The sequence below is a fragment of the Lissotriton vulgaris genome, unplaced genomic scaffold (genome assembly GCF_964263255.1).
Source record: "Lissotriton vulgaris unplaced genomic scaffold, aLisVul1.2 SCAFFOLD_1334, whole genome shotgun sequence".
Lineage (NCBI taxonomy): Eukaryota > Metazoa > Chordata > Amphibia > Caudata > Salamandridae > Lissotriton > Lissotriton vulgaris.
In genome coordinates, this window is record NW_028245346.1 from 126,672 (window position 1) to 152,261 (window position 25,590).

The window sequence follows — 25,590 nt, forward strand, 5'->3', positions numbered from 1 at the left end:
TTAAAACCGATGTAGTTGGATCACTCAAGGAATGTCTGAAACACAACTAACAAAATGGATGTGTGTTTGTATAATTTGGTTTGATCCTCTGTGTTTGTCTCTTTTCTTTTCACAGAGTTACGTGGCTTAAAATAATATTGAAGCTCTGACTACGAACCGTAAGTTGTACTGGTTCCTCTTACACCACAGGTTAGGGTGCGCCTTAGCAAGCACATATCGCAGTGGTGTTTTCCAAATTTTTTGGTCCTGACGAAAGCCTTGCAAATTGGCAACTAGAGGCAGAAACATGTTGGCCATTTTCTGTTTTTTTTCCACAGTGGATGTGTCTGGTCAATTTAGCCAGTCTTTGTATCATCCATTACATTGTTTTTAATAGTTCTCTGTTCACCACTAATACATTTTGTTTATGGTAGAATTGGCCACTTTTTAAATCGCATTTCACATAATCACACTTGGATTACATCAAGAAACCTGCTCCGCTGTAACCAGGTGTTGTAGCATTCTGCCTCTCTGATGGGAACCCAATGATGAAGCATGCCACCAACTAGGTTGGTGATTGAGGGTTCTTTATAATCACAAGAGTGATCCTTTACTTTTTATATATTTTTCTCTTTTCCCTTATTTGGCTTGGGCCTCACTCTTTTGAGTATGAAATATAAACTCTCCAGCAGGTGCAGATGCACAGTTGAAAGCTCTCAAAGCAACGGTAAGGGGGTGATTATTTCGGGAGAAGTGGGCCAACGTTGTGCCATTGAGTAGCTGATGGGGCACCAGAACAGAAACTCCAGCAGTTAGAAACAGAGAAAGCAATACAACCCACAGAAAGGAAAAATGCTTACTAGCAGCAAAAAGGAATTCAGGAACATACTAACCAAAGATGTAAAGACGGTCTACAGGGTCAGGGAATAGGGTCTGTATGAAACCGGCAAAAAGGTCTGAAATTGTTAGCCTGGCTGAATAGTTGGGAATAGGAGCAAAGACATATAAGGGAGGTACGAAGCACCAAAGCCCATAAGGTAAAGGGGGCATGTGGAAAAACAAAATTTGCAGACTATTTACATTCCTTTAACCAGTTCAGAATGAATTCAGTCCATCAGATCTTCAAAGTTTTATTTAAGATTGACCCATGCAACAACTAAGGAGGGCTCAGAATATCTCACGGCAAGAGGAAACCACTGAGGAAGAGATAGGGTACACACTAACACAACTACAGACTGGAAAGACCCCTGGACCGAACAGTTTGCCTGTAGACTTCTTCATAAGATGGAAAATAATGTGATTAAGCCACTACATGACATGTATATGCAGGCATTCTGCTCTAGGAAACTGGTTGTAGTTGTAAGGACTGCAATGACTGTACTGATCCATAAAGATGGGAAGCCATGGTAGCCCTTTCGGTCCTATTGACCAATATCCCTGCTTAATACATATAAAAAATAATGCCCTAAGTGTTAGCCAATAGATTGCAAACTGTGATTACCAACTTTATCCACCCGGCTCAAACTGGGTTTATGTCACAAAGTTGTACCAAATTAAATCTTTGGAGCTTATAAAACAATGTGGCCTTGGCATCGAAAGTAGTAGAACAGAGAGCAGTGGTGCCATTAGATGCAAACAAGGCATTCAACTCCACTGAAGGGCCGTTCCTCCTCGCTATTTAAAAAGAAATATATTCAGCTCTTCATTTATTAACTGGATACAGCTCCTATACACTGCACCCCTGCTGAGAGTGAGAGTTAACAGAAGACTTTTGCTGGCATTTCCTAAAGGAAGAGGGACATGACAGGGATGCCCATTAGGGAGAGGTACATGACTGGGATGCACCCTGTCAACTATGCTGTTTGCACTTGCCATCAAACTGCTGGAGGGATAGATACATATTGATGCACAAATTCAAGGCCAGACCTGGGAGGAATGGTTAGCCCTCTATGCAGATGATCTACTGCTTTATCTTGGTACCCCTGGGGCATCATTGCGTAGACTAGCAGAGGTATTTTATCATTTTAAAAAAGCAGTTACAGAAATCTAGCCATACCTTAATTGCAGTGTTGACAACTATTGCATTATCGGAGGTTTCAACATAATATCACTATAGCTGAATTATAAATCTCATGAGGATCAATCAGATTATGACATACGCTGGATTTTATTCCATCGAGAAATGAATTCTCAGATGCAATCTCAGTGGGAGGGTAAAACAGAGTAGGTAGAGGTACTTCTGGGCGAGTTGACAACTGTATTTACTGTCTCTTCCTATTTTCATATTTTTTTAGCTGGTCTTTAAGGAATCAATATACTCTTTAAATGCAAAGAAAATCTCAGGGATAGGATTATTTTTTCTCTGCAGAACTCTGCTTTTCTTCTCGGTCTTTCTTCTACCTTTTTCCTCTTTGTCCTCAATATTTTTTGCTCTCCTATCAGATTGAAGGCCTTTAAGACTGCCCCGTCTCTCTTCTCCGCGATGCACCTCTAACAGCTAGATGCCTTTAGGGGTGATTTTTTGAAGTAGCATCATCACATTGATGGCCCATGCCAAACTTCCCAAAATCAGAGATGGTGCTGATTCTCTTAATACCAGTAGCAAGCCTAATAGTTGTAATGTACCATTGATGGCTCTTGCTGTTCAGGACAAAGAAATTGTCAATGTTATTTCTTAGGACACTCCAGGTCACCCCTCCAATGTTTCTGTACCAACTCTGGGCCTATGAATTTTGGGGGATGTCAGGAAATCACACTCTTCTTAAAACAGAATGTTGTTCAGCCAGGCATCAAAACTAAAAAAAATAAAAAATACAATAATAAAAACTATCACCTTGATTTAGAATTTGCCATATGGGTTACTCTGTCATAAACATGACTGATAGCCTGTCTGTCTTATTGCAATCAGCATATTATATAATGCACTTGTGAAGAACGCTTGTGAAGTCGACTCCCAAACTCTGAATCAGGCCCTCGCTGTTAATAGTGGCAGAAGCCCTTCGGATGGCTTTCTAACACCTACAGAGCAGTAAACAATCTGGATAAGGTGCCATAAGGGAGTGAAACTACTACAGGAGCAGGGATAAGTGGATGAAAAAAATTCCACTTATTTTGGAAAGTGTGCCTATCACGGGATTATACAGGAATGTCATGTTTCATATTTTGTGCAAGAGAATTACAAGCATGAGGTGAGGACCCTTCAAAAACACAATCAAATCTATAAGAAAGATCAAGTGCAGGAGAAATTCATTTTGATCTTTCTAAACAATATGTGCTTTGTCATGGTGCTATGGTTTATGAACGTTTAATCTGTTGTGAAGGTAAGACTAGTGCGAGCAGTGTTAAGATCTGGATAGGATTGGGTCTAGTGGCTAAACCGTTGGCCGTGGAACTAGGGGACCCAGACCTTGGTTTTCTTATTCAAACAAATGATGTAAACCAGGGAAAATTACCATATTTCTGTTTCTAAGATAACTAATCTTCTCAATATCAGACTCCATTATTACACTTTGCACAGAAAGTGGAAGTACACATTAATTGTGAAAGATGTATAGGATTACCAGACTGCATGTCTGCTTTAGTTTGTGCGCATATTTTGTTCTCTCAGGCTAAAAATCCTAAGCAAAATCAACTGCAAGCTTTTGAAATGTGGCCAAGGATCAACAAAGTGAGTTACAGAAGTATTAAAGGTACCAAGAATGATATGCAGATAATTACCGTTATATTATCTGTATCTGTTGGATGCAGCATAAAGTGAACTTCCTGAAGGTTCCGGAAATTCTTTTTCCTACTCGATTTGATCACTTGCTCAAACATCGAAGCAGCAACTACAGGTTTAGGAAAACCTAAATTTCCAGTTCCAATCGCTGGGAAAGTAATTGATTTGAAATGCTTACTTTCAGTACGTTTCAAGCATTCTTTGATAAGGTCTCGGAGTTCCTACAAGAAACAGATAACGCAGTATTAGGAATATTTCTGTAAAGGTTATTGGCATACACCTGAAATAGTTACTAAAATTATATATAGCTGCAAATCTATTCCTCTTACTTTTACTAACATCACCTACAAAATGCGCTACATTGGTTGCTCTTATCTGCTATGTTGTTGACCACCATACATACCTATTCTGGTATTTTGCTGAATCTTTCATTTGATGAATTAGCTAAGATATCCCTGAGACATAAAAGAATCTGGAACAATCCAGTATTTCCAAAGAATTAAGGGAGAACATAGGATCAGCAGAATGTCTTTTGCATTACCCTTTAGCTCCTAAAGTTCTCGCTTACACTATAAGGCTAAACCAAAAATGGGTCCAAGACCATTATGGAGTACTGAGATCATGGAATTTCCTTGATCATAGGTACTAAGAAATAAAATCACTTACCTGCAATTTTGGATACCAGTGTTTTGTTGCTCGTGTAGCTAATTAAGGTCGTGGACATCCTCAATATTTCAACACAGTCGAAGCACAATTCTGACAATAACTAGAGTCAGAGCAGGAGAGCAAGATAGAGTGAGCCTTCTTGGGGGTGTTTTCAAGGGATGTTGAGTTGTAGTCTATCTGATAAGATCCACACCGGGGCTGGCGGGGGAGGGGATTGGGGGGTGGGGGGGATTGGGTGGGAGGGGGACCTAGTAGAGCTATTAGGTATCAGTCCCATTACATAGGAGTGCCTCTCGGGCCTCTATTAACTTTCCGTTTTTACAAAGTGTACTCTACCCATGAGATGTCAGAGCACTATAAATGGTAACAACAATTGACATGTGTGGCATTACTTAGACAGAGCGGCACACAGAATATATAGAGGTATTGAGTAGTGCAATAGTACTCCCTATGTTGATAGTGGATTACTTTAAATGTGCTATATAACTGGTTGAATTGTGGCTTCCAGTTGACGCCAATGGAGATACAACAGTAGAAAAATTTAATATGGTGTTCTAGTTTTGCAAAATAGTGAGGCACCATAATGAAAAATGGTTTTCACTGCAGTGAATGAGTATGCAGCCTTGCCCATTTGGACTACATTCCAATGGTCGATCCAAGATATTATTGCACCCTGCACTACATAGCAACAGCTTCATGGTGCCTGAAATAGTTTATCATTTTTCAAGAAGCAAAAAATATCTATCGAACTTTGATTAGTAAGGACATGTAAAGATGGAGTTCATGCCATATCTCGAGTGATCCAACCTCCTTAGCCAGAGCAGAGGTAAAGCTATCGATGTGTAGAACGAGGAGTCAACTTCATTTTTTAAATTATAATTTAGAGTCAAGGTGTTGCCATTTTTCAAAGACATCTGTTTGTGCAGAAAAAAGGATAGAAAGACAGTACTTTTGGGGGCGTGGCTAGCAAGCCACCATGGCGGACGGAGTTTGTTAGAGCTCCGGTGCCGCCGGGAGGAGAAGTATCCTGTTGGTCGCGCCGAGGGGGCCAATTACACACACTGGTGACTGCAACCTTCTTCGGGGGCTCCCTGCTCGCCACGCTTCAAGTTTGGAGGGTCTAGGGGCAAGGAGCCCTAAGATACATCGAGTGGGATCCTACGGCCCGGCGCCACGCTGTAAGCCGGGACCTCAAGTGCGGAGGGAGCCCGGGACGCCGGGCAGGACGGACTGCGGCACAGACGGGCGCCCTGCGCCGGGGGTCGGCTCCTGCTGCGGACACCCCGCCTGTCTTGAGGTAGGTGGTGGAAACTGCGGAGGCTGAGGTGCGGAGACCCTGGGAGCCTAAGAAGGAGAGGGAGGAACCCGAGGCCTGACCCCTGGTTGCAGACCGGGGCCTCGAGTACGGGCTGAACCCGGAACGCTGAGGGCGGCCTGACGCTGTGGGGAGAACTCACCTGCGACACAACTCTGGGCGCCCCACCGCCTATCAACGGGATGAGCAATAACACGGCTCAGAAAGCCCAACAATCCTGACCTCGGTTCCTGGACGCCTGGAGGGGGCCGCCGGAGGTGTGGAGCTAACACCCGGAGGTGAGCGCTACTGAGGGGAGGCCCTACACTGGTTCCACACGCTACGGCCGATGCCCAAGAAGGGACCCAGAGTGCCGCAGAGTCCACTGCTGAGCGCCGCCGACCCTCTCCCCCCTTCTCCTCCTTCCGTGCCGTCCCCCCCCCCCCTCCCCACTGACATTGCCGGGGGGCTGGGGTGCCGGGAAGGCTACGTGGACCCTGATTGAGGCTGGGAGCATGGTGCAGACAACTGCAATTACCCTGAACTGAAAGAGGGAGTCCGCTGCAGGGGCACTGATATCCTAGGAGCGACCACGTCCAAGACATAGGGTACACAGGGGCTCAGCAGGGCGGAAACCCAAGAGACAAGCACACGGCAGGTGGTGAGTGAGCACTCTGCGACGTGTTCCCAGCGACACACACACGGACCATTTGACGCTGATCATGGTGCGGAAGGGCCTGAAAGCTACGGATGGCAGGGATGGGGCGTTTGCGGGACCCAGTTTGGATGCAGACCCGAAGGGCTCCACCCCACTGACACTAACCTCCACCCCCTCGGATACCCAGAGGGACGACAAACTGGATCTAATACTCAAAGAGATAAGGGACTCCAGAGCTGCGATGGAGACGCAAATGGGCACCCTTGCCACTGGTCTCTCCTTGCTCAAGGATGATCACGGGAAGCTGGCGCATAAAGTCAAGGACCAGGGGCTGACGCTGGCGGACCTTGCCCCGACGGTGGCGGAACACACTGACTCCATTCAGCAAATCCAGCACCAGGTGAAATCCCTGATGGAACGCGTGGAGGATGCCGAAGGGCGCAATCGAGGCAACAACATCCGCGTCATTGGCCTTCCGGAACGCAGCGAGGGACCCCACGCGACGGAGTTTATGGAGAAATGGTTCCGTGAGAATGTCGCCGACATGGGGCTGTCGCCGTTCTTCTGTGTAGAAAGAGCTCATAGGATTCCTACTGGCCGCCCGAGACCGGGACAGCCACCCGGTCCATTGATAGTTAAAATTCTGAATTACCACGACAGGGACATGCTACTTAATCAGGCCCAAATAAAATCCGTCGTAGAGTATGAGAACAAACGTATTTCCCTGTATCCGGACTATACCAATCAGGTGCAGAAACAGCGATCCTCTTACTACGAGGTAAAGAAGAGGCTCCAGAGAGCCAAGCTCCGCTACGCCCTGCTTTTCCCTGCGCGCCTAAAGGTGATACACGACAACAAAACCCACTTTTTTGTAAGCCCCAAGGATGTGGAAGAGTGGATGCAAGTGATGGATATCGAAGATCATCTGGACTCGGCGCAGGGATCACCAGACAAAGGATCTAAAGACGGCTCAGCTCACGGGAAGGCCGGCTCCGACGCCAATAGTGACGAACAGAGACGGCGCAAACCTACTACCCGCCAACAAAAGCAAGGACAGTTGGAGGCCGTAGCAGCGGTGGGCTCTTTCAGAGAGGGACGAGAGACAGTCAATACAGACACTGAAGATAGCACTGTACATTCGGACTCAGACAATAGTGTGGTGCTGTACCCGACTGTGACGCCCAGATCGGCAGAGGATCTTCTGGACAATCCCCAAGACTAACTCCTCCAATGGACCAGACCTGGAACCCCAGGTCACGCTGATATCCTTTTATGTGTAAACTGTTGGCACAGCAAAGCTGTGAGGTGTGGGGGGGAACTCCCAAGTGAGACACATATACGTATCTTCTTATTGTCGATGTATAGATCAAGATACCATGTTGGGGAGGGCAGGGGACTTTCTTACATATTGCTCCTGGGATGGGACCTGTATACTTCCTGAACTCCCCCCCCCCCGTGAAAAGCGGCTGCCAGCACTAGTTGGCTCTAAAGGTAACTCCCGGCGGCACCGTTGAGCCGACGGCGAAAACGAGTATGGCTCTTTGGACACGGCCTATGCTACGCCGACCCCCCACTAGCGTATGCACCGTAATTTGTTTTACTATGTTTCAATGTTCACTGTTTGGCACAGTAAAGTTCAGAGGCTGCGCCTCCAGAGTTGGGGTTTGGGATAGGGAGGGAACCGTCTCCTGGTTGACACTGAGGATATGCACACTGCAACACAGAAAGACACTCGTTATGACACCTACATTTGGTTATGGCTGACAAGGGAGGGAAATACAGGCTGGTTACCTGGAATGTGCGAGGGCTAGGCGCAGTCCAGAAAAGACACAGAGTGCACGCCTTCTTGCTCCGCCAACAAGCGCACATAGTATTCCTGCAGGAATCACATCTAACACAATCAGATACACTCCTACTGAGGAAGAAATGGAGGGGAACTATATTTTCTACAACATACTCTGCATTCTCTAGGGGGGCCACGATATGGGTACGACACGGCACCCCGCTCGTAGAATTAGAACGACGAACGGATGAACAAGGGCGATATATACTAGTGAAGGGTACTCTGGATGGGACAATGATAGTCTTGGGTAGCATTTATGCCCCGAACTTCGATCAAGACAGATTTCTCACTGCTGTGGATCGGGCACTGGCAGACTGGGTGGACATCCCCTGGTTACTGGGAGGGGATTGGAACATGATATTAGACGTGGACCTGGACAGATCGCACCCCCCTCTCCAGGCGACAGGGATACACAGGCTGGCTGAATCATTCGGGGCATGGCTCCAGGGATGGGGAATGACTGATATCTGTCGTACCTTATATCCTACACACAAGGAATACTCATATTACTCTCCAGTGTACAACCTACATACCCGTTTGGACAGATTTGTTTGCTCTAACTCAGTAGTGACCAAATGTATCTCCTCGGACTACCTCGCTAAAACATTCTCGGGCCATAGGCCGCTGACACTGGACAAAGGTGCCCTCACCAGTGCCTACCTGGAGGCTCCACCCCCCCACTTGAGGATGGCCCGTTCTGCACACATCTCTCCGACACATTGACTGATTACTTTAATGAGAACTGGGACTCTACGTCCTCAAATTTGATAGTGTGGGATGCAATGAAGGCTGTGGTGCGGGGGGCCGCTATTGGCCGATTGGTAAGAGCTAGACAGGAACTCCATGGTAAACTTTGTGATGTGGAGAATAGACTGAAAGCACTTGAGACCGCAGTGGGCCTGGACCCTGACCGTAAGGCCGACCTGCAATTATGTAACATAGAACATGCGGAACTCCTGGAAACCTTAAGGGTGATGGACTACGGGAGCTATCTGAGACGCCAACAGGCGGAAGCGGACAGATTTGGCGCCTTGCTAGTTCGTCTGATAAGAGACGCCCCTGAGAGCCCTATGATAACGAGCATCCGAGATGTAACAGGCGACTTGGTGCATACACAACTGGAAATTAACAGTGTGTTTAGGACCCACATAGAAGGCCTCTATGCTCCCCCCCTGCAGGTGACAGGGAGGACATGATGCCTTCCTGGGAGAACTAACAATCCCGGCCCTAACCCAGGAAGTCAAGGCGACACTAGCCGGACCCATAACGCAGCAAGAAATCAAAGTGGCCATCCACACACTTAACAAGAGTAAGACCCCGGGTATGGATGGACTGCCTGGGGAGTTTTACCAAACGTACTCGGACGTTTTGGCGCCGGTGCTAGAGAAAATATATAAACTTGCTTACGAGGCTGGTCACTTACCCACCACGACTATGCAGGCTCTGGTGATATCTATCCCGAAACCCGGCAGGGACACTTTGGAGGTGGGTAATTATAGGCCCCTCTCTATGCTCTCCACGGAGTACAAAATCCTCAGTAAAGCTATCGCCCTACGTATACAAAACCATCTCCCTGGCCTGATTCACACTGACCAGTGTGGCTTCCTCCCGGAAAGGAGCACCTCCCAAAATTCGAGACGACTCCATGCCCTAATGACGACCACCCCCCAGGAGCTGCCACATGCGGGCTGCATAGCCCTGGACCTCCGTCAGGCCTTTGATTCCCTGACGTGGGATTTTATGTTCGAAGTCCTAAGCCGCTTTGGCTTCCCAGATGCACTCCTTAAGTGGATTCGCCTGCTATACGCGAACCCGACAGCTCGGGCCCGCACTGGGCGATATACCTCGGGCAGTTATGGCTTATACAGGGGCACCCGGCAGGGCTGCCCGCTGTCACCGCTGCTGTTCGTGCTAACGCTAGAACCCCTGGCAATTGCGCTCCGAACTAGAGTTGCGGAGATGGGCATACCAGTTGGAGACACTGATAACCTAGTCTCTATATATGCTGATGACATCTTGTTGTTCCTCTGGAACCTAGGAGGGGACCACTCGCACCTAGCGACTATCTTTGAACGCTTTGCGGTTATGTCTGGCTTGGCCATAAACCCGGGGAAATATGTGGGCTTCTATTTTCGAGAAGGGCAGCGGCCTTCGCACATACAATTTGGAACCTATGAGATCCAAGTGGCACCGACTACGTTTAAGTACCTTGGGATAAATGTATACCGGACCCCAGAAGACCAGATTGAGGGTAACGTTCGAAGAGCGATCAATGGCTTCCGAGGAAGTGTAAATTCCTGGACATCCCTACCCCTATCTGTAATGGGACGGGTGGCGGTCTCGAAGATGGTCCTACTTCCCCGGATACTGTACTATTTTGTAAACCTACCGGTGTTGCTTCCACAGCAAATTTTTACTACACTAAATACAATATTGATCAACCTCGTCTGGGGTTCGGGGAGGAGGAGAGTAAGCCTTAAGAAACTGCAACTAAGCACCAGACAGGGAGGCCTGGGTGTACCGGACCTACGGAGGTATTACTATGCAAGCCAACTCCAGTGGCTGACACGATGGGTGGCGGGTAGAAACCTACATGAGATCGCTTTCACAGCAGACAAATTGGCGCGTGGGGATCTCCACTCCCTCCTCCTACCCACTTCCAGAATCCCCAGGGAGTGCCACCCCCTCCTGCATGTGGCTCTGCACTGCTGGAGAAATGCACTTAGGTACACGGCAGGGACCACTCCCTATGTGGACAATATTCCTTTCCTGGGACTCCCAACACCACAAGGAAACCTGACACAACACCGACTACGCCCCTAGACGGACGCCGGAGTAGAATGGGTGGGGGACCTGTTCGGAGACGACACCTTATTAGACCACGCCTCATTTGCACAATCCACGGGAGCCCCACAGCGCTTGTACCTTTTACATGCCTCGATATCACACTACGTAAGACACGCATGGGCCCCGCAACGCACCAAACCAGACCAACATGAACTGGTACACCTCCTGTATTATATGGGAACGGGAGGGCACCTGGTGAAATGGCTCTATGTGGGTATTAGGGAACATGTAGCGTCGCCCCTTACCACGCTCAAAGAGATCTGGACTGTGGACACAGGGGAGTCCATAACGGACGGAGAGTGGAAGGCCATCCTGGGCCGGATCTATGATGTTACAACGCGTTATTTTACAACGCATGCTGTAACATCGCAACTTTTACAACGCAGGTTCCATTACATCGGATGCCATTACAACGCAGGATATTACATAGCAGATGCTATTACAACGCATACCATTACATCGTAAGTATAGGTAAGTATAACTTTTAAAAAATAAATGTAATTAAGTTAATTTAATTAATTTTATTTTACTAATATAATTAAAATAATTGTAAAAATGTAATTAATATAATTTATTTAAATAAGTTTAATTTAATTTTAAATAGGAATTAATGTAATTTAATTAAATTAAAATAATATTATTAATTTAATTTAATAAATTTTATAATAGTAATTTTTTTAATTTAATTAATTTAATTTAATTAATATAATTTAATTAATCTTAAAATTGTAATTAATTTGATTTAATAAATTTAATTAATTATAATTTATTTAATTAATTTAATTTAATTAAAGTCGTACTTTAAAAAAAATAAACCCTAAAAATACCCCTGAACCCCAAAACCCAAACCCTGCCCTAAAACCTAAAAATACCCCTGTACCCCAAAACCTAAACCCAGCCCTAAAACCTAAAAACACCCCTGTACCCCAAAACCCAAACCCTGCCCTGAAACCTAAAAACACCCCTGTACCCCAAAACTCAAACCCTGCCCTGAAACCTAAAAACACCCCTGTACCCCAAAACTCAAACCCTGCCCTAAAACCTAAAAACACCCCTGTACCCCAAAACCCAAACCCTGCCCTGAAACCTAAAAACACCCCTGTACCCCAAAACCCAAACCCTGCCCTAAAACCTAAAAACACCCCTGTACCCCAAAACCCAAACCCTGCCCTGAAACCTAAAAACACCCCTATACCCCAAAACATATACCTCAGTATCCCAAAACATATACTCCTATACTCATACTTATTTTAAAAATTACTTAAATTAATATATTTAATTTATAATATTAAAAAACATAAATAAATATATTTATTTATAATTAATATTAATTAAATTAATTAAATAATATTAAATAAAATAAAAAAAAATTATATACTTACCAATACTTACGATGTAATGGTATGCGTTGTAATAGTATCTGCTATGTAATATCCTGCGTTGTAATAGCATCCGATGTAATGGAACCAGCGTTGTAAAAGCTGCGTTGTAACAGCATTACGACGTAAAAGTTGCGTTGTAACAGTAAGTTACCTCCTGGGCCATCACAGGAGAGTGTCTAGGAATGTTAAGTTCCAGTTCATACAGGACATGATATTCCATAGAGCATATCTTACACCTCAGAGGCTCCATAGGATGTTCCCTGCCACTCCCCACTGCTGCCCGAGATGTCAAGAAGATGAGGCACACATCCTCCACATGCTGTGGGCATGCCCGAGAATACGTCATTACTGGGTGACGGTCAGAGACACATTACACACTGTTACAACACTACAGATCCCGGACGGAGCACTACCCTGTCTGATAGGGCACAGGAAGAGATCCAAAACATGTAAAGCGCAGCTGAAATTTATAGATTTGCCTCTCTTATTGGCACTCAGAGTGCTTACTATGAGATGGAAATCACCTAGATCCCCAGATGCTATGTACTAACCACTGAGCTAAGGCCCTCAAATTCTGTTTATCTTGTTTCGTCTTTACTCGCCCAAGAGATCGTCGAGATAATCCTTCCTAAAGTAGCCGATATACCAATAGTGCAGAAAGTGAGGAGTGGAGGTCGATCTTTCTTCTTCCTCACAGCAAAAGTATGGAATGATTTACCTACTAGGTTGAGGATGACTGAGGTAGAAGGTTAGTTCAGGAAACTATTTAGAACCTGGCTGTTTGGTGATTAAGACTTAAGAGTGCTCTGGTACTTTTAGCGCGGAAGCCCCGGGATAGTAGCCATCTGCTAAACAAGTACATCTGAATTGAATGAAATTAACTCTACCCTGAAACACATGGGTTTTCAAGGACCTTGATAATACTGTGATAAGTTATGGTGTTAAATGGCAAGCTAGCCAGAAACGTATTTCTTCACAACTTTGCCAAGCACAACTTTGCATCTGGTTGTGGTTTACAAAATTGGTTGGGGATCATGCTGACGTATCTTGAACAGGAAGTTATCAGGGAATAGAGAGAAATGCTCATAATAATAATGCAGAATAGTTATGATTTTTTTTTATAATGGAAACTGAGATGATCTTATCTTGGAAGAATATGGTTTTTAATGATTTTGGAAAGATGAGGGCAGTGGGGCTTTCTTGATTGAGTAGGATTGTAGTGCGGACAGAATTAAACAATTTCACTGGTTAAAGTAGTTAAGGTATTCTCAGCATGTGCACATTTTGCCAAGCTGAATAAGGTATTTTGGTTGGTTCAGTGCTCCGCTAATCTTGAATTGATGATACTGAGCTATATAGCAAAGTTAACTTTACGCTTGTCATCCTCTCAAGCCACTTTAATCGTCAAAAGGGTTTTGATGGATCTCCACTGTCTCTCGAATATCGGAGTATTGTTTTTTTTATAAAATAGACAATCAGAAAATCCTGTATTGTGTTTTTTTTTCAGTAAGCTTTTTCTTTTTGATATTGCAGTTGTATCAACAGCTTTTTGTCTTGCATGACCTCAATTTGAAAACTGTGCATTCAAACACAGAGTAATAACTGTGCTGCAAAGATGTTGGTTAGTGCCTGCACCATAACGATTCTGTCCACATTCAAAAGATCTTTTCAGTACAGACATTGACAGTGTGTTCTAGCAAAAAGGAAGACTGCATGGAAATATTACAGGGCTAATGGAGCGCACAGATCTATTTGATTCCTGGGGCAACATTTTTCCTGTTTCAGGTTATAATGGCATAAGCTTTTCGGGGGTTTCAGACCAGCTGTAGGACAGCATGCCCTAATCAAAGTCTCCTCTCTAAATATGGAATGTATTCAGCAAATGTTCTGTGATATATTCGGTGAGATATGCAATACAGTATACATTTTTTTCCAGGTCAGCGTGATGCGATTTATTAACAGTAAACCAGTGCTTTTTCTCTGTCATTCTAGATAGCATGTGGAGCCAAAATACCTAAGACAACTTGAGACTGCTTACAGAGCCAAAACACTGAGGTTAAAAGGAAATCTAGACTTAAGTTTATTTATAAAGTTTTATATCGTGCGAACATGATTCCGAAGGATATCAGAGCGCTTCACAATTAAGGATGGTCAGGCAGGCAGCAAGTCCATGGTAGCTCCAATAATTGTGTGGGGTACATTTGCCGATCAGCATTCAGGCAGACGCCTTTTTTATGCACCTTGCGGATAGGAAGGTAGTCAAAGTATCTCGCAACGGGCTCAGATTGGGTGAAGTTCTTCCTCTAACCAGCTGTGATGTGAAGCATGTGTGTTTATTCCGGGAGATAGAAGCATGCAGTTTCCAAAAGCACACGTTGAAAAGAGATAGTAACATTGAATGTCTGATGGAAATAAGTTAATAAATAGGGGAAGCTATCACAAATTGCTCAAAGCAGATTACTGTGCAATTCAAGTCCTATACACTCAGCATAATAATACAGGGCAGTATTGTTATAGATGCTTGTGGTGTGGGGATGAGAAGCAGAAGCTAATCATAAAATACTATATATTTTCGATAATTTATACACAGGATGAAGGAAGACAGAGGTTTTGCCTGTAAGCTGCAGGAGACATTACTCAAAATCCAACAAAGTTTGTGAAAAAAGCTAACTTTACACCTATGTCTTTGACAGTTTGGGAGGACTCAGGGACGATGGGGTGCCTTTTGGCATTGCATCCATTTAAGAGTGCACTGGTCATGGAATTATAAATGAGTTCTTTTGCTGGAAGTGAGCTGGACAGTGCCACAGATCCCAGTGGTGAGAATGAAACATGCTGGGGAAACCCAGACTGGATTCAAATATCTGGAAGATGAGTACAGGCAAAAATCAAGAGCCATCCTTTTTCTTAACTGCAGCAACCCTTCTTTTCTGTTTATGCAGAGAATGGGTAGGAATCAGATGCGATGGAGCTCTGAGCGGCACATATGGAGAAGAAAGTGCAGTCTGTATTTTCAAGACTGATTGAGGTAGAGCAGATCTTTGAAAGTACCAAGGGAAATGATTTCTGTAAGAGCTGTGTGAAATAGTTGAGCGTGTTTTGCTCTCTAGTGTGACAATGTGGGACTAGACTAGAAGCCTTAGGTTAGTTTGAGAAAGATTTGCCATATTGCCCAGATCAATTATTTCACACCTGACTTCTGTTTTCTTCCAGTCGACTCAATCTGCAGGACAACTGGAGGAGGGGAATAATTTTGCTTGATGTTCAACGCTACAAGGTTGTATGTCACAATATCAATAACACACACATAAAATGACAAATGAGGTGATACTTTAATAAACTATATGTAGGACACAATACTTTACAGACAAGGTCATGCTATTCTGGTCCCATACCACTGTGGTGCACCATAGTAGAAAGAGGTGGAACCCAAACTGCACCTCCCTCATATAGTTAAGAGTGGCTACTGCCTCCTGTAAGGGTCAATGACTAGACTTATGGTTGGTGGCAGGTGATGGGTAATAGTGGGACACAGGACTTTTTTTACTCGCAACCTTAGTAAGAAAGTAGGCTAACTGGCCTTTACTCTGTAAAATTCAGTCTCCAATAATTAAAGTCCTTGCCTGGTTAGCAAAAGCTACATAATCCAGACGTATAGAAGGAGCAGAAATGCTTTCCCAGGCTACAAAGTGTGATCGTGAGCCTGTAGTGTAAATGAACCACCTGGAACAGGAGGAAAACCTGTATCTGCTGAGATCAGGATCTTGAGAGATAAAGAATGTTCCTCTTGATTTAAGGTCTTTGGATAGTGTCCCATTGGCGGCAGTCTGTCACCCTGAACAATGAACTGTTAGAACATTTGAGGTCAAGACAGGCAGTCAATCAAGATTCACAATTCCAACTAGTAATACCTAGGGTCCACTATGACACCAAGTCTATTGGTGTCTAGAACAACTGAAAACCTTCATCTGTGAGTATGCCTGTGTGTGTGAGTGCAAGAGAGTGTGCCTGTGGGTGTGTGAGAAAGAGAGAGAAAGAGCGTGCATGTGTGCGTGCCTGTGTGTGAGAGATGGGGGAGAGGGAGGGAGAGCATGCATGTGTGAATGCATGCGTGTGTGAGAGGGAGCGAGAGAGAGAGCTTGTATGCGTGAAAGAGAGAGAGAGTTGTAGGGAGAGCGGGTATATCCAATCAATGAGAGGAATGGCGCCACAGGCACCGGCTCTCATGCAATCTTTTCGTGTTTAAGGTATTTCAAATGTTGTGTTTTTCGGACTTCTGTAATATACACACGAGGGCCAAGCGGGGAGCGTGGAGTAGAGCAGGAATAGGTGTGAGGGAACGCACACACACCACCCTAGACTTTCACAACCACACCCACTGCTGACTCCGCAGCTGCAGGAGAATCATTAACAGGCACCAGCCCTGAGCAGCTTGAATGAATGATGCACCACCACTGCTGGAGACTTGACAGGGAGCAAAGGCCTACCTGCTGTCAAGCCATGGCCCTATTGAAAGCAGTGAGCACCAATGAATGCCTTACCGTGCATAGCAGAAGTCAAAAGTGCTTCGGCACTGCACACTGCCACCACCATGCCACCACCATGCCACCAGTGCTGGAGGCCAAAAAGGGAGCAAAGGGGTCCTTGTATCATACCACAGTGAAGCTAAAAGCTACAGTGAGGGTCTTACTGTAACTACTCCCACCACGCCACCAGTGCTAGAGGCCTGGCAGGGAGCAAGGGGTCCTTGTATCATAATAAAAGCACCAATGAATGACTTACTGTGCGTAGCAGGAATCAATGGTGCTTTGGCACTGCACACTAAAGAAAGAGAGAGAATACATGTGTGCGTGAGTGCCTGTGTGCGTGTGTGTGCGAGAGAGAGGGGGAGAGAGAGAAAGAGTGTGTGTGTGTATGTGAGAGAGGGAGAGAGAGTGTGCATGTGTGTGTGGATGCGTGTGAGAGAGCGAGAGCGCGCATGTGTCAGTGGGTGTGCGTGAGAGAAAGAGAGAGAGTGCATGTTTTTGTGCGTGTGTGAGAGAATGCGCATGTGTGCGTATCTGTGTGTGTATGAGAGAGAGAGCATGCGTGTGTGCCTGTGTGTGTGTGAGAAAGGGAGAGACAGGGTGCATGTGTGCGTGCCTATGTGTGTGTGTGAGAGAGGGGGCGAGGGAGAGAGAGAGCGTGCATGTGTGCGTGTATGCATGTGTGAGAGAGAGAGAGAGCTTGTGTGCGTGAAAGAGAGAGAGAGTTGTTGCTGCATGGCAGAGCATGTTGGGGATCCCACAGCAACCTTCGAACCACTGTAGGCATGTGTTTCGTGGAAAACATGAATATGAGTCCGACTTGAGGTTTGTAGGCGTGTGCAGGGCACCCTGCCATTCCAGAACAGTAGACTGGGTGTTAACTGTGATACCGGTACAAGGAGTAGATACAAAATGTTAATCACTTTTTGATTAATGGAGTTTTATAAAGCGCTAAGTCATGTTATTAAGGTGACTTCCGTTTGGTTCGTGGTAATTATGGCACAGAATCTGGTCAGACCACGAGCTACAGAAGAATGGGAGTTCCAATAAGCCCTAGGTGCCCTAAAAAGGGATATTAACCCCGGCCCCAAAATAAATTTTAATTTAACTGTTTTTGAAAGTTAAGAACGTACACAGCATCAAAGGGCTGGCCGAGAAGGGAGGGGGGAATGCAAGGAGCCAAAATGAAACTGACGAAAAGGGAGGGGGGAATGCAAGGAGCAGAGGAACCAAAATAAAACAGACGGGGAAAAAAAAGGATCCGCTAGCTGAGCAGCATAAGTCTCAGCAATTTGGAATAAGTGCCTAGTGTGAAATACAGGCAAATGCAACTAACGAAAAGGGAGGCGGGAGAAGTCAGCAGAGCATCAAAGGGCTGGGCGAGAAGGGAGTGGGAATGCGAGGAGCCAAGGACCCAAGGACCCAGAATTAAAGTGTCGAAAAAAAAGGGGGTTTAGGGAAATGCGAGCAGCGCTTCAAAGGGATGGGCTAAAAGGGAGGGGAGAATGCAAGGAGCACAGGAGCCTTAATGAGCATGAGGAATGCCATATGGCACAACTGCTCAAGCGCGCGCCCGCGCACATGCACTGCAAGCTGTAGCCGGCACATTTTTTGGGTAGCATTTTTTTGAAGCCCTTCTTAAGGTCTGGCCAGACCAGCGCAAAGGCTGGATCAGGCTGGACATAAAAAAAACAATAGGTGCTAAAATATGCATTTATTGGTTTGACATGCTACGTGTTTCATTTCAAATAATATTGAGCCCAACGGCCAAAGTCATCCTATGTCTGTCAACATACAAGTTAATCAAGCATATTTAAGAGAAACATACAATGTAGAAAAGAATTTCTGTCATATGTCTGGCTCTCTTGTTCAGTGTCACTAGTTCTGGATGCAAACTGAACAGATTGTTTAGGTTACAACTTTCTTGCTTAGTTACCAGTGGTGCAAAAAGCATCCATTTAACACCTTAACCGCGGTACGATTTACAGTGGTGTGCTGCAGATTTTAAAAACCCACTTTACATGACGAGCTCAGCTCGTCATCAGCATACGAGCGCCGTAGCTGATGACGAGCTGAGCTCGTCATCAGCAGCGAAGGGGTTAATGGGTCTAGATACATCAAGAACCTCATTCGACATCTGCAGCAGGTGTTTGGGCAAAGTCACAGTGGTTCGCAAAGATAACAGCTGTCCTATTTTAGAAAAGGTCTCAATATAGGGGCTAAGGGGCAGATGTATCAAGATTCCAATTTGCGAATTCTAAATAGCGATTTATTTGCAAATCGCTATTTAGAATTCGCAAAATTGAATGTATGTACAAAATCGCTATTTGATTCCTTAATATTCTTTATAAGGAATAATTTCCAATGCATTCCTATGGGCCAGGAGGCCCATAGGTATGATTGTGAAGTAATTCTCAAATTGCGAATTCGCAATTTGCTAATCGCAATTTGAGAATTATTTCAAGGGTGCAGGGGTGTCTCAAAGATACCCTGCTGCACCCCTGAAATGTACATGTGTGTGCATATGGCGCACATACATGCCCTATGGGCATGTGTGTGCGTCACATGCCATCTTAACAAATGACAATTTGTGCTTTTTTTAAAGAAGTCGCAAATTACCATCAACAACAAGTTGGTGGTAATTTGCGATTTCTTAACCAAAATTCGCAAATTGAACTTGCTACATACATAGCATTTAAGGAATCGCAAACATTGTGATTCCTTAAATGCTATGGCAAAATAAGGAATCACATTTTTTTGCGATTCCTTAAATTGCGATTTTTTCATGCATTCTAAAACATGCAAAAAGGCTGTTTGCGATTCGCAAAGGCCGAAATTCTGCGAATTTCAGCCTTTGCAAGTCGCAAAAGGCTTGATACATCTGGCCCCAAGTATTTATGTAGCAGCTTTCAACATCAGTATTCACATACACCATTATTCCATATGATTAGGGTTTTTGTTTGAGGAAAAATGAACTATCCATTGTTTGTCATAATATTTATTATAGAAAAAAAATATCAGATATCTCTGCAATAAATCTCAAATATAACAGAACATGGGCCAAAGACACAAAACATGTATAACTTGCATAATCAGATAGATCGAGCTAAAACCTACATGATACACAATTTTTTTTAATGTCTCATCAATGTTCACCAAGAAGAGGTCATGTCCGTATTCACTGAGGAGTACTCAGCTAGTACCACATTTTATGTTCTATGATTAGTTGATTATCACAATTTGTTAGTGGGAAGGATCTCCTGAACAGAGAGAGAAGATATTCCACACAGAAAAAGAATGTTTTATTACAGGCCCTGAAGAAAAGAAGTAAGTATGATCTAGTTTCAGAGACACCAGAAGTCGACCAAAAATAAGGCATGAATTAGAATATACCAGCCTTGATGAAGATGTCAATCAGGGGTCGAAACGTATTAGCTTAAAATGGGGATGACTCCTATTTTAGTAAAAAGAATCAGAGAATGAAAGTTCACATATAGCCACTAATTTGGCTATTCACCACACTCAAATTTCTTTCAGAACATTTTTCTTTATTGTAAAATCTTCTTTTCTGTTCCCTCTCTTAATAAGGACTCTTTTCTTACTATCAACAATCAATACTTTTCAAACGGACAGGCAGAAGGCCGACTCGCATTGGGAAACTTCTTAGCTTTTTTTTCCCTTCCCAATTTGTTTGGTTTACAACAATTGCTCGCTTTTTGAACAATAGGAATATCAAGATTATTTACAACAGGCACTTAAGGTAAAAAAAAAAAACTAGAAGAAGACCAATCTGAATCTTAAAATATGGGCTTCTCCTTGGAGTAATCTGCCCAATTATGGGCTTTTCCCCAGACTAATTTGCCTATTACCTCCAAGGAAAACAATATTAACACCATTGCTAACGTCACCCTAAATTACACTTTGCACTTCTAATACATCAATTCTTGACAGATCCTTAGGTTTACATTTTGCAATATCATGAAATGGGCCAGAGTACATACATCTAATTCTAACTGAGTATTGCAATACTTAATGATGAATGTGCCATAACATGCAAGCCTTTAGTTTAATAAAGTCTCATGCAAGGAGTCAAGATACAGTTTATTGCCACTCAGTGACTGAAAACGTTCTTAAGGAGGTGTCATACTATTTTAGGAACCCTTTGATCAAAACTCACTTTCTCCTAAATTATCAAAAAGATTCTCAAGTTTACCTTCCTTAATAAAATTAGGTAGACAGGTATACAAAACACCCAATGCACATTCAGAACACTTTCATAGCTTTCCAAGGTTCCAACTTAAAATAGCAAAATATACGCAAAAACAGGAAATAACGTACACTTGGACTGATGTTCCCTTGATGTGTTACATGATTTGATACAACTGTCCTGTCATTTTAAATCCATTAGCTTAATCATTTACTATTATTCACAGAATCATTTAAATACATTTGATCCTGGATTACACCAAAAGGCAGGAAGAAAAAGTGCATAAGAACATAAGTTACTTACCTGTAAACTGTGGTTGTCCAGTATTCATAGATTCACATGCTTGAATATTCCCTGTCGTCGAAGTGGGAGTCCCACGGTACATAAAATAGTAGTAAAATATATATATATATATATATATATATATATATATATATATATATATATATATATATATATATATATATATATATATATATATATATATATATATATTCGAATTGGCCCAAGTCGGAGGCTCCCGGGTGCTCTCAGGCGGTGCACGCGAGGCGCAGCAGGACCCGCTGCGGTCAAATAGATTCCGGTTTTCTCATTCAGAGAAGTTTTTTCCTCGTGCACTCCCGTGTGACAAATAAAGTACCAGCCACACTGGTTTCAGTCAATTGTGAGTTTTTAATCAGCAACCAGCAACACCTTACGCGTTTCGGTCTCAACGGAGACCTTGCTCACAGGTAACTGAATTAACATTGTTTTGACATTTAAATAAAGTGTTTTTTTTAGGTAGTTACATCACTTCCTGTGTGTCGCACAGGCATTGTGGGACATGTAGTTTCAAAATAAGGTTATGTCTCAACAAATCATTATAATGCAATTCAAGAAGTAGCACTCTTTGTAAATTATATATAAACAATGTATGAAAAATTAAACCTCATCCAAAAAATTCTGGACATGTAAGAATAACTTTGACATAAGACATTTAGCACTGTTGACTTTGAAACCAAGAAGTTCATTGGTTGGTACTGAATGCTAAACGCCCACTGGAGGGCTCAATTATGATCAGTTGGTTTAATTTGAATCAATCTCGTGAAATGCACATATGATGACTAACAGTGGGTACTTACTCACTGCAAGTGTTGAAATGCCCACCGGAGGGCTTAATTTTGGTTTAATTTTTCATACATTGTTTATATATAATTTACAAAGAGTGCTACTTCTTGAATTGCATTATAATGATGTTGAGACATAACCTTATTTTGAAACTACATGTCCCACAATGCCTGTGCGACACACAGGAAGTGATGTAACTCCCTAAAAAAAACACTTTATTTAAATGTCAAAACAATGTTAATTCAGTTACCTGTGAGCAAGGTCTCCGTTGAGACCGAAACGCGTAAGGTGTTGCTGGTTGCTGATTAAAAACTCACAATTGACTGAAACCAGTGTGGCTGGTACTTTATTTGTCACACGGGAGTGCACGAGGAAAAAACTTCTCTGAATGAGAAAACCGGAATCTATTTGACCGCAGCGGGTCCTGCTGCGCCTCGCGTGCACCGCCTGAGAGCACCCGGGAGCCTCCGACTTGGGCCAATTCGAATACAGATTGCAAGAAGGCTCGGGTGAACGCCGACATTTGGATTACAAAACACTGAAGTGACGAGTGTTACGGAAAGACGCTGAGGAAACCCTGCTGGCGCAGGCTGGAAACGGGAGACGGCGGTTCCGGAGGGAGCGAGTTTCTCCGAAGTACCCTGCAGCCGGTAAGCGTCCTCAGCAGTTTTCGCCTGCAATTCCACAAAAACAGCTATACATTAATTGTTAAACTGTCGGTTGGTCTCCACAACGTGTCATAATAACTTTCTTACTTCACGAGTGAAAGACAAAACTCGGGGAACTCATTTCCTTAAAAATAAGTTCAAATGAAACCTGCAAAGGCTTCGTAGTGACACAGGGAGCCGTGTGCAATAGTGAAATAAACTAACAGGGATACAAGAAACCAGTAAGGTGTACTGTTGAATACAGCCAAAAACTAATTAACCAGCACATCATGGATAAAAGGGAGGTATCAAGGAACACTCTGATACAAACATGCTTTGATGAAGAAACAGCAACTACAAGTGAAGGTGGTGGCGCTCGAACATCAGATGTCAGGAACAAATTACGAGCATGGGAAAAATTGTCCAAAAGAGAAATTAATAAATGGTGGGAAGTTGCAGCCCTTAAAAAATATCTAGATGTTAAACGCATTCCAAGCGGATTACGCATCAGTCTTATGCCAAGCCACCAAGACCCAAGCAACGAACTATTAACAGAGTGGGGTGAATTCATTTTAAAATCGTCACTAGGATTAATGGAGATTCTAGTTAAACATGTGGAGATTGCGTTGGAAAAAATCACCAAACAATTAAAAGAAATGGAGAAAGAAATAACCACGATTGAGTTAAATCCTGAGATGAAAAAATTCAAGGAAGATCTGGATAAATATATTGAAAAACATGAAGAAAATGTAAGAATCGGGAAACCAACAAAGTTCCAAAGGGACAAAGAAGATTACGACGACGGTCGCATTTTCACTTATGCCAAGAAGTATGAAAGATTCAGAAACAATGAATATGACAGCATGTCCTCAGTCTCTTCCCTTGTATCAACAGAACCCAGTCTCAGTGGAGGGGAAGAAGAACAAAGAGAAGCCAGGGCAAGGAATTCTTTTTTAGACGATCTGAAATTGGCATTCAATCAAAGGACTTGGGAAAAAACAATGGGGCCCCCAAGAAATACAAACCAGAGAGGAAGAGGGAGAGGAAGGGGAAGGGGAAACGCACCCCAAAACAAACCAGGAGAGGCAAGCGAAAATACGGCACAAGCTTCTGGCGCAGACCGCGTAGGACCCATGACACGCAATATGAGAAAAAAATGGAACAGTTAAATGAACATCAGAATACTTATGAAAATGATCAGACAATGGCAAAACAAAGCGACACGTCTCATGACCAAGAACTGCAAGTAATTAATTTATCTTCTAAACAATTAAGTGAATTGGAACTACAGGTCCTCAAACGGGGCATGAATTTCTGTCCTATCAGTGGCATGAATTTGGCTGAAACACGAATAGATGTTTACAAATTTGTGAGAAAAATAAAAATTGCTAAACTATTCATTGATAAACCAGACATGGCGAATTATAGAAGAAGCATAACCCAACCGACGTTGCAAACTCCAATACAGGATGCTGAACATTTTGTTAACTTGATGGAATTAAGCCAGACCCCGCGAGAAGGGGGCGGACAAGTACAAACATATTGTGTAAAACTGGGAGCAGGAATCTCCAAAATGAAGCCACAATCCAAATTCTACCCTCAATTACCACCAGGGAATAAAATAGACTTTTTCCAAGAATGTGTGGTTAAGGATTTGTACCAACTTAAAGCTCCGCCCGCCATGGATAATTTAACCAAACAGGAACGTCAAGCCCTTAATTCACTTTGCAAAGATGACACTATTGAAATAAAGATTGCTGATAAGGGGGGCAATGTCGTTGTTCTAGACAAGGAGGCATACATGCGAGAAGCTCATTCACAATTACAAAACAAGGAATACTATGAAAAGTTAAAAACCAACCCACTACCAAAATTGAAAGAAGAGCTAGACAAAAAATTGGAGACGTGGTTCAACCAAAAACTAATTGACAACGATGAGTACAAATACCTCCAAACAAAACATCCCAAAATGGCCACAATATATTTTTTACCGAAGATTCATAAACATCCCACTAGACCACCAGGAAGACCTAAAATCTCAGCAAAGGGAGCATTATTAGAACCCATTGCCAACTATATTGATGTATTCTTACTACCATATGTCAAAGGTTTAACCTCCTATATAAAAGATACAGGGGACATGCTAAGAAGGCTACAGGACACTCCATGGCAACCCTCATATAAGCTAATAACGATGGATGTGGTTTCTTTATATTCGAACATTCAAAATCACATTGGCTTGGCAGCCTGCAAATCTTTCCTTATGGATAGAAGCATACAATTTATGGATCACAACAACATGCTTATGGAGATGATCTCAATGTGCCTTGACAAAACATCTTTCTATTTGGCAAAGAAATCTATCGTCAATCAAAAGGCACAGCGATGGGCTTTTCTTTTAGCCCTTCATATGCATGCCTCACAATGGGACAATGGGAGAAAACATGGGCATGGAGATCAGAAAATGATGAAGCGGTACAAAAAACCATAGCATGGTTAAGATATATAGACGATCTGTTGCTGATATGGGAGGGAACAAATGAAGAATTTGATAGCTATTTCAAAACTCTTAACAACTCCGATTTTGGGTTAACCTTCACGTACACAATCAGTGACACAAGGGTTGTATTTTTGGATACAGAGATCTTCGTAAAGGACAAACTTTTACACACAACACTACATCGCAAGAGCACCGCAACAAATGCAGTGCTACACG

The 25,590-nt window shown here is 43.5% G+C and overlaps 1 protein-coding gene across 1 annotated transcript in view; it reads right to left on the bottom strand.

The window, feature by feature from the left end:
- Window positions 1-960: 960 nt before the first annotated feature.
- Window positions 961-25,590, bottom strand: part of LOC147666471 (protein mono-ADP-ribosyltransferase PARP14-like) — a 500,256-nt gene continuing 475,626 nt past the window's right edge. Inside the window, exon 9 of the mRNA XM_086949064.1 lies at window positions 961-3,918. Within this exon, the coding sequence (XP_086805190.1) occupies window positions 3,652-3,918 (267 nt within the window). The 3' untranslated portion in view covers window positions 961-3,651. The remainder of the gene's footprint in view (window positions 3,919-25,590) is intronic.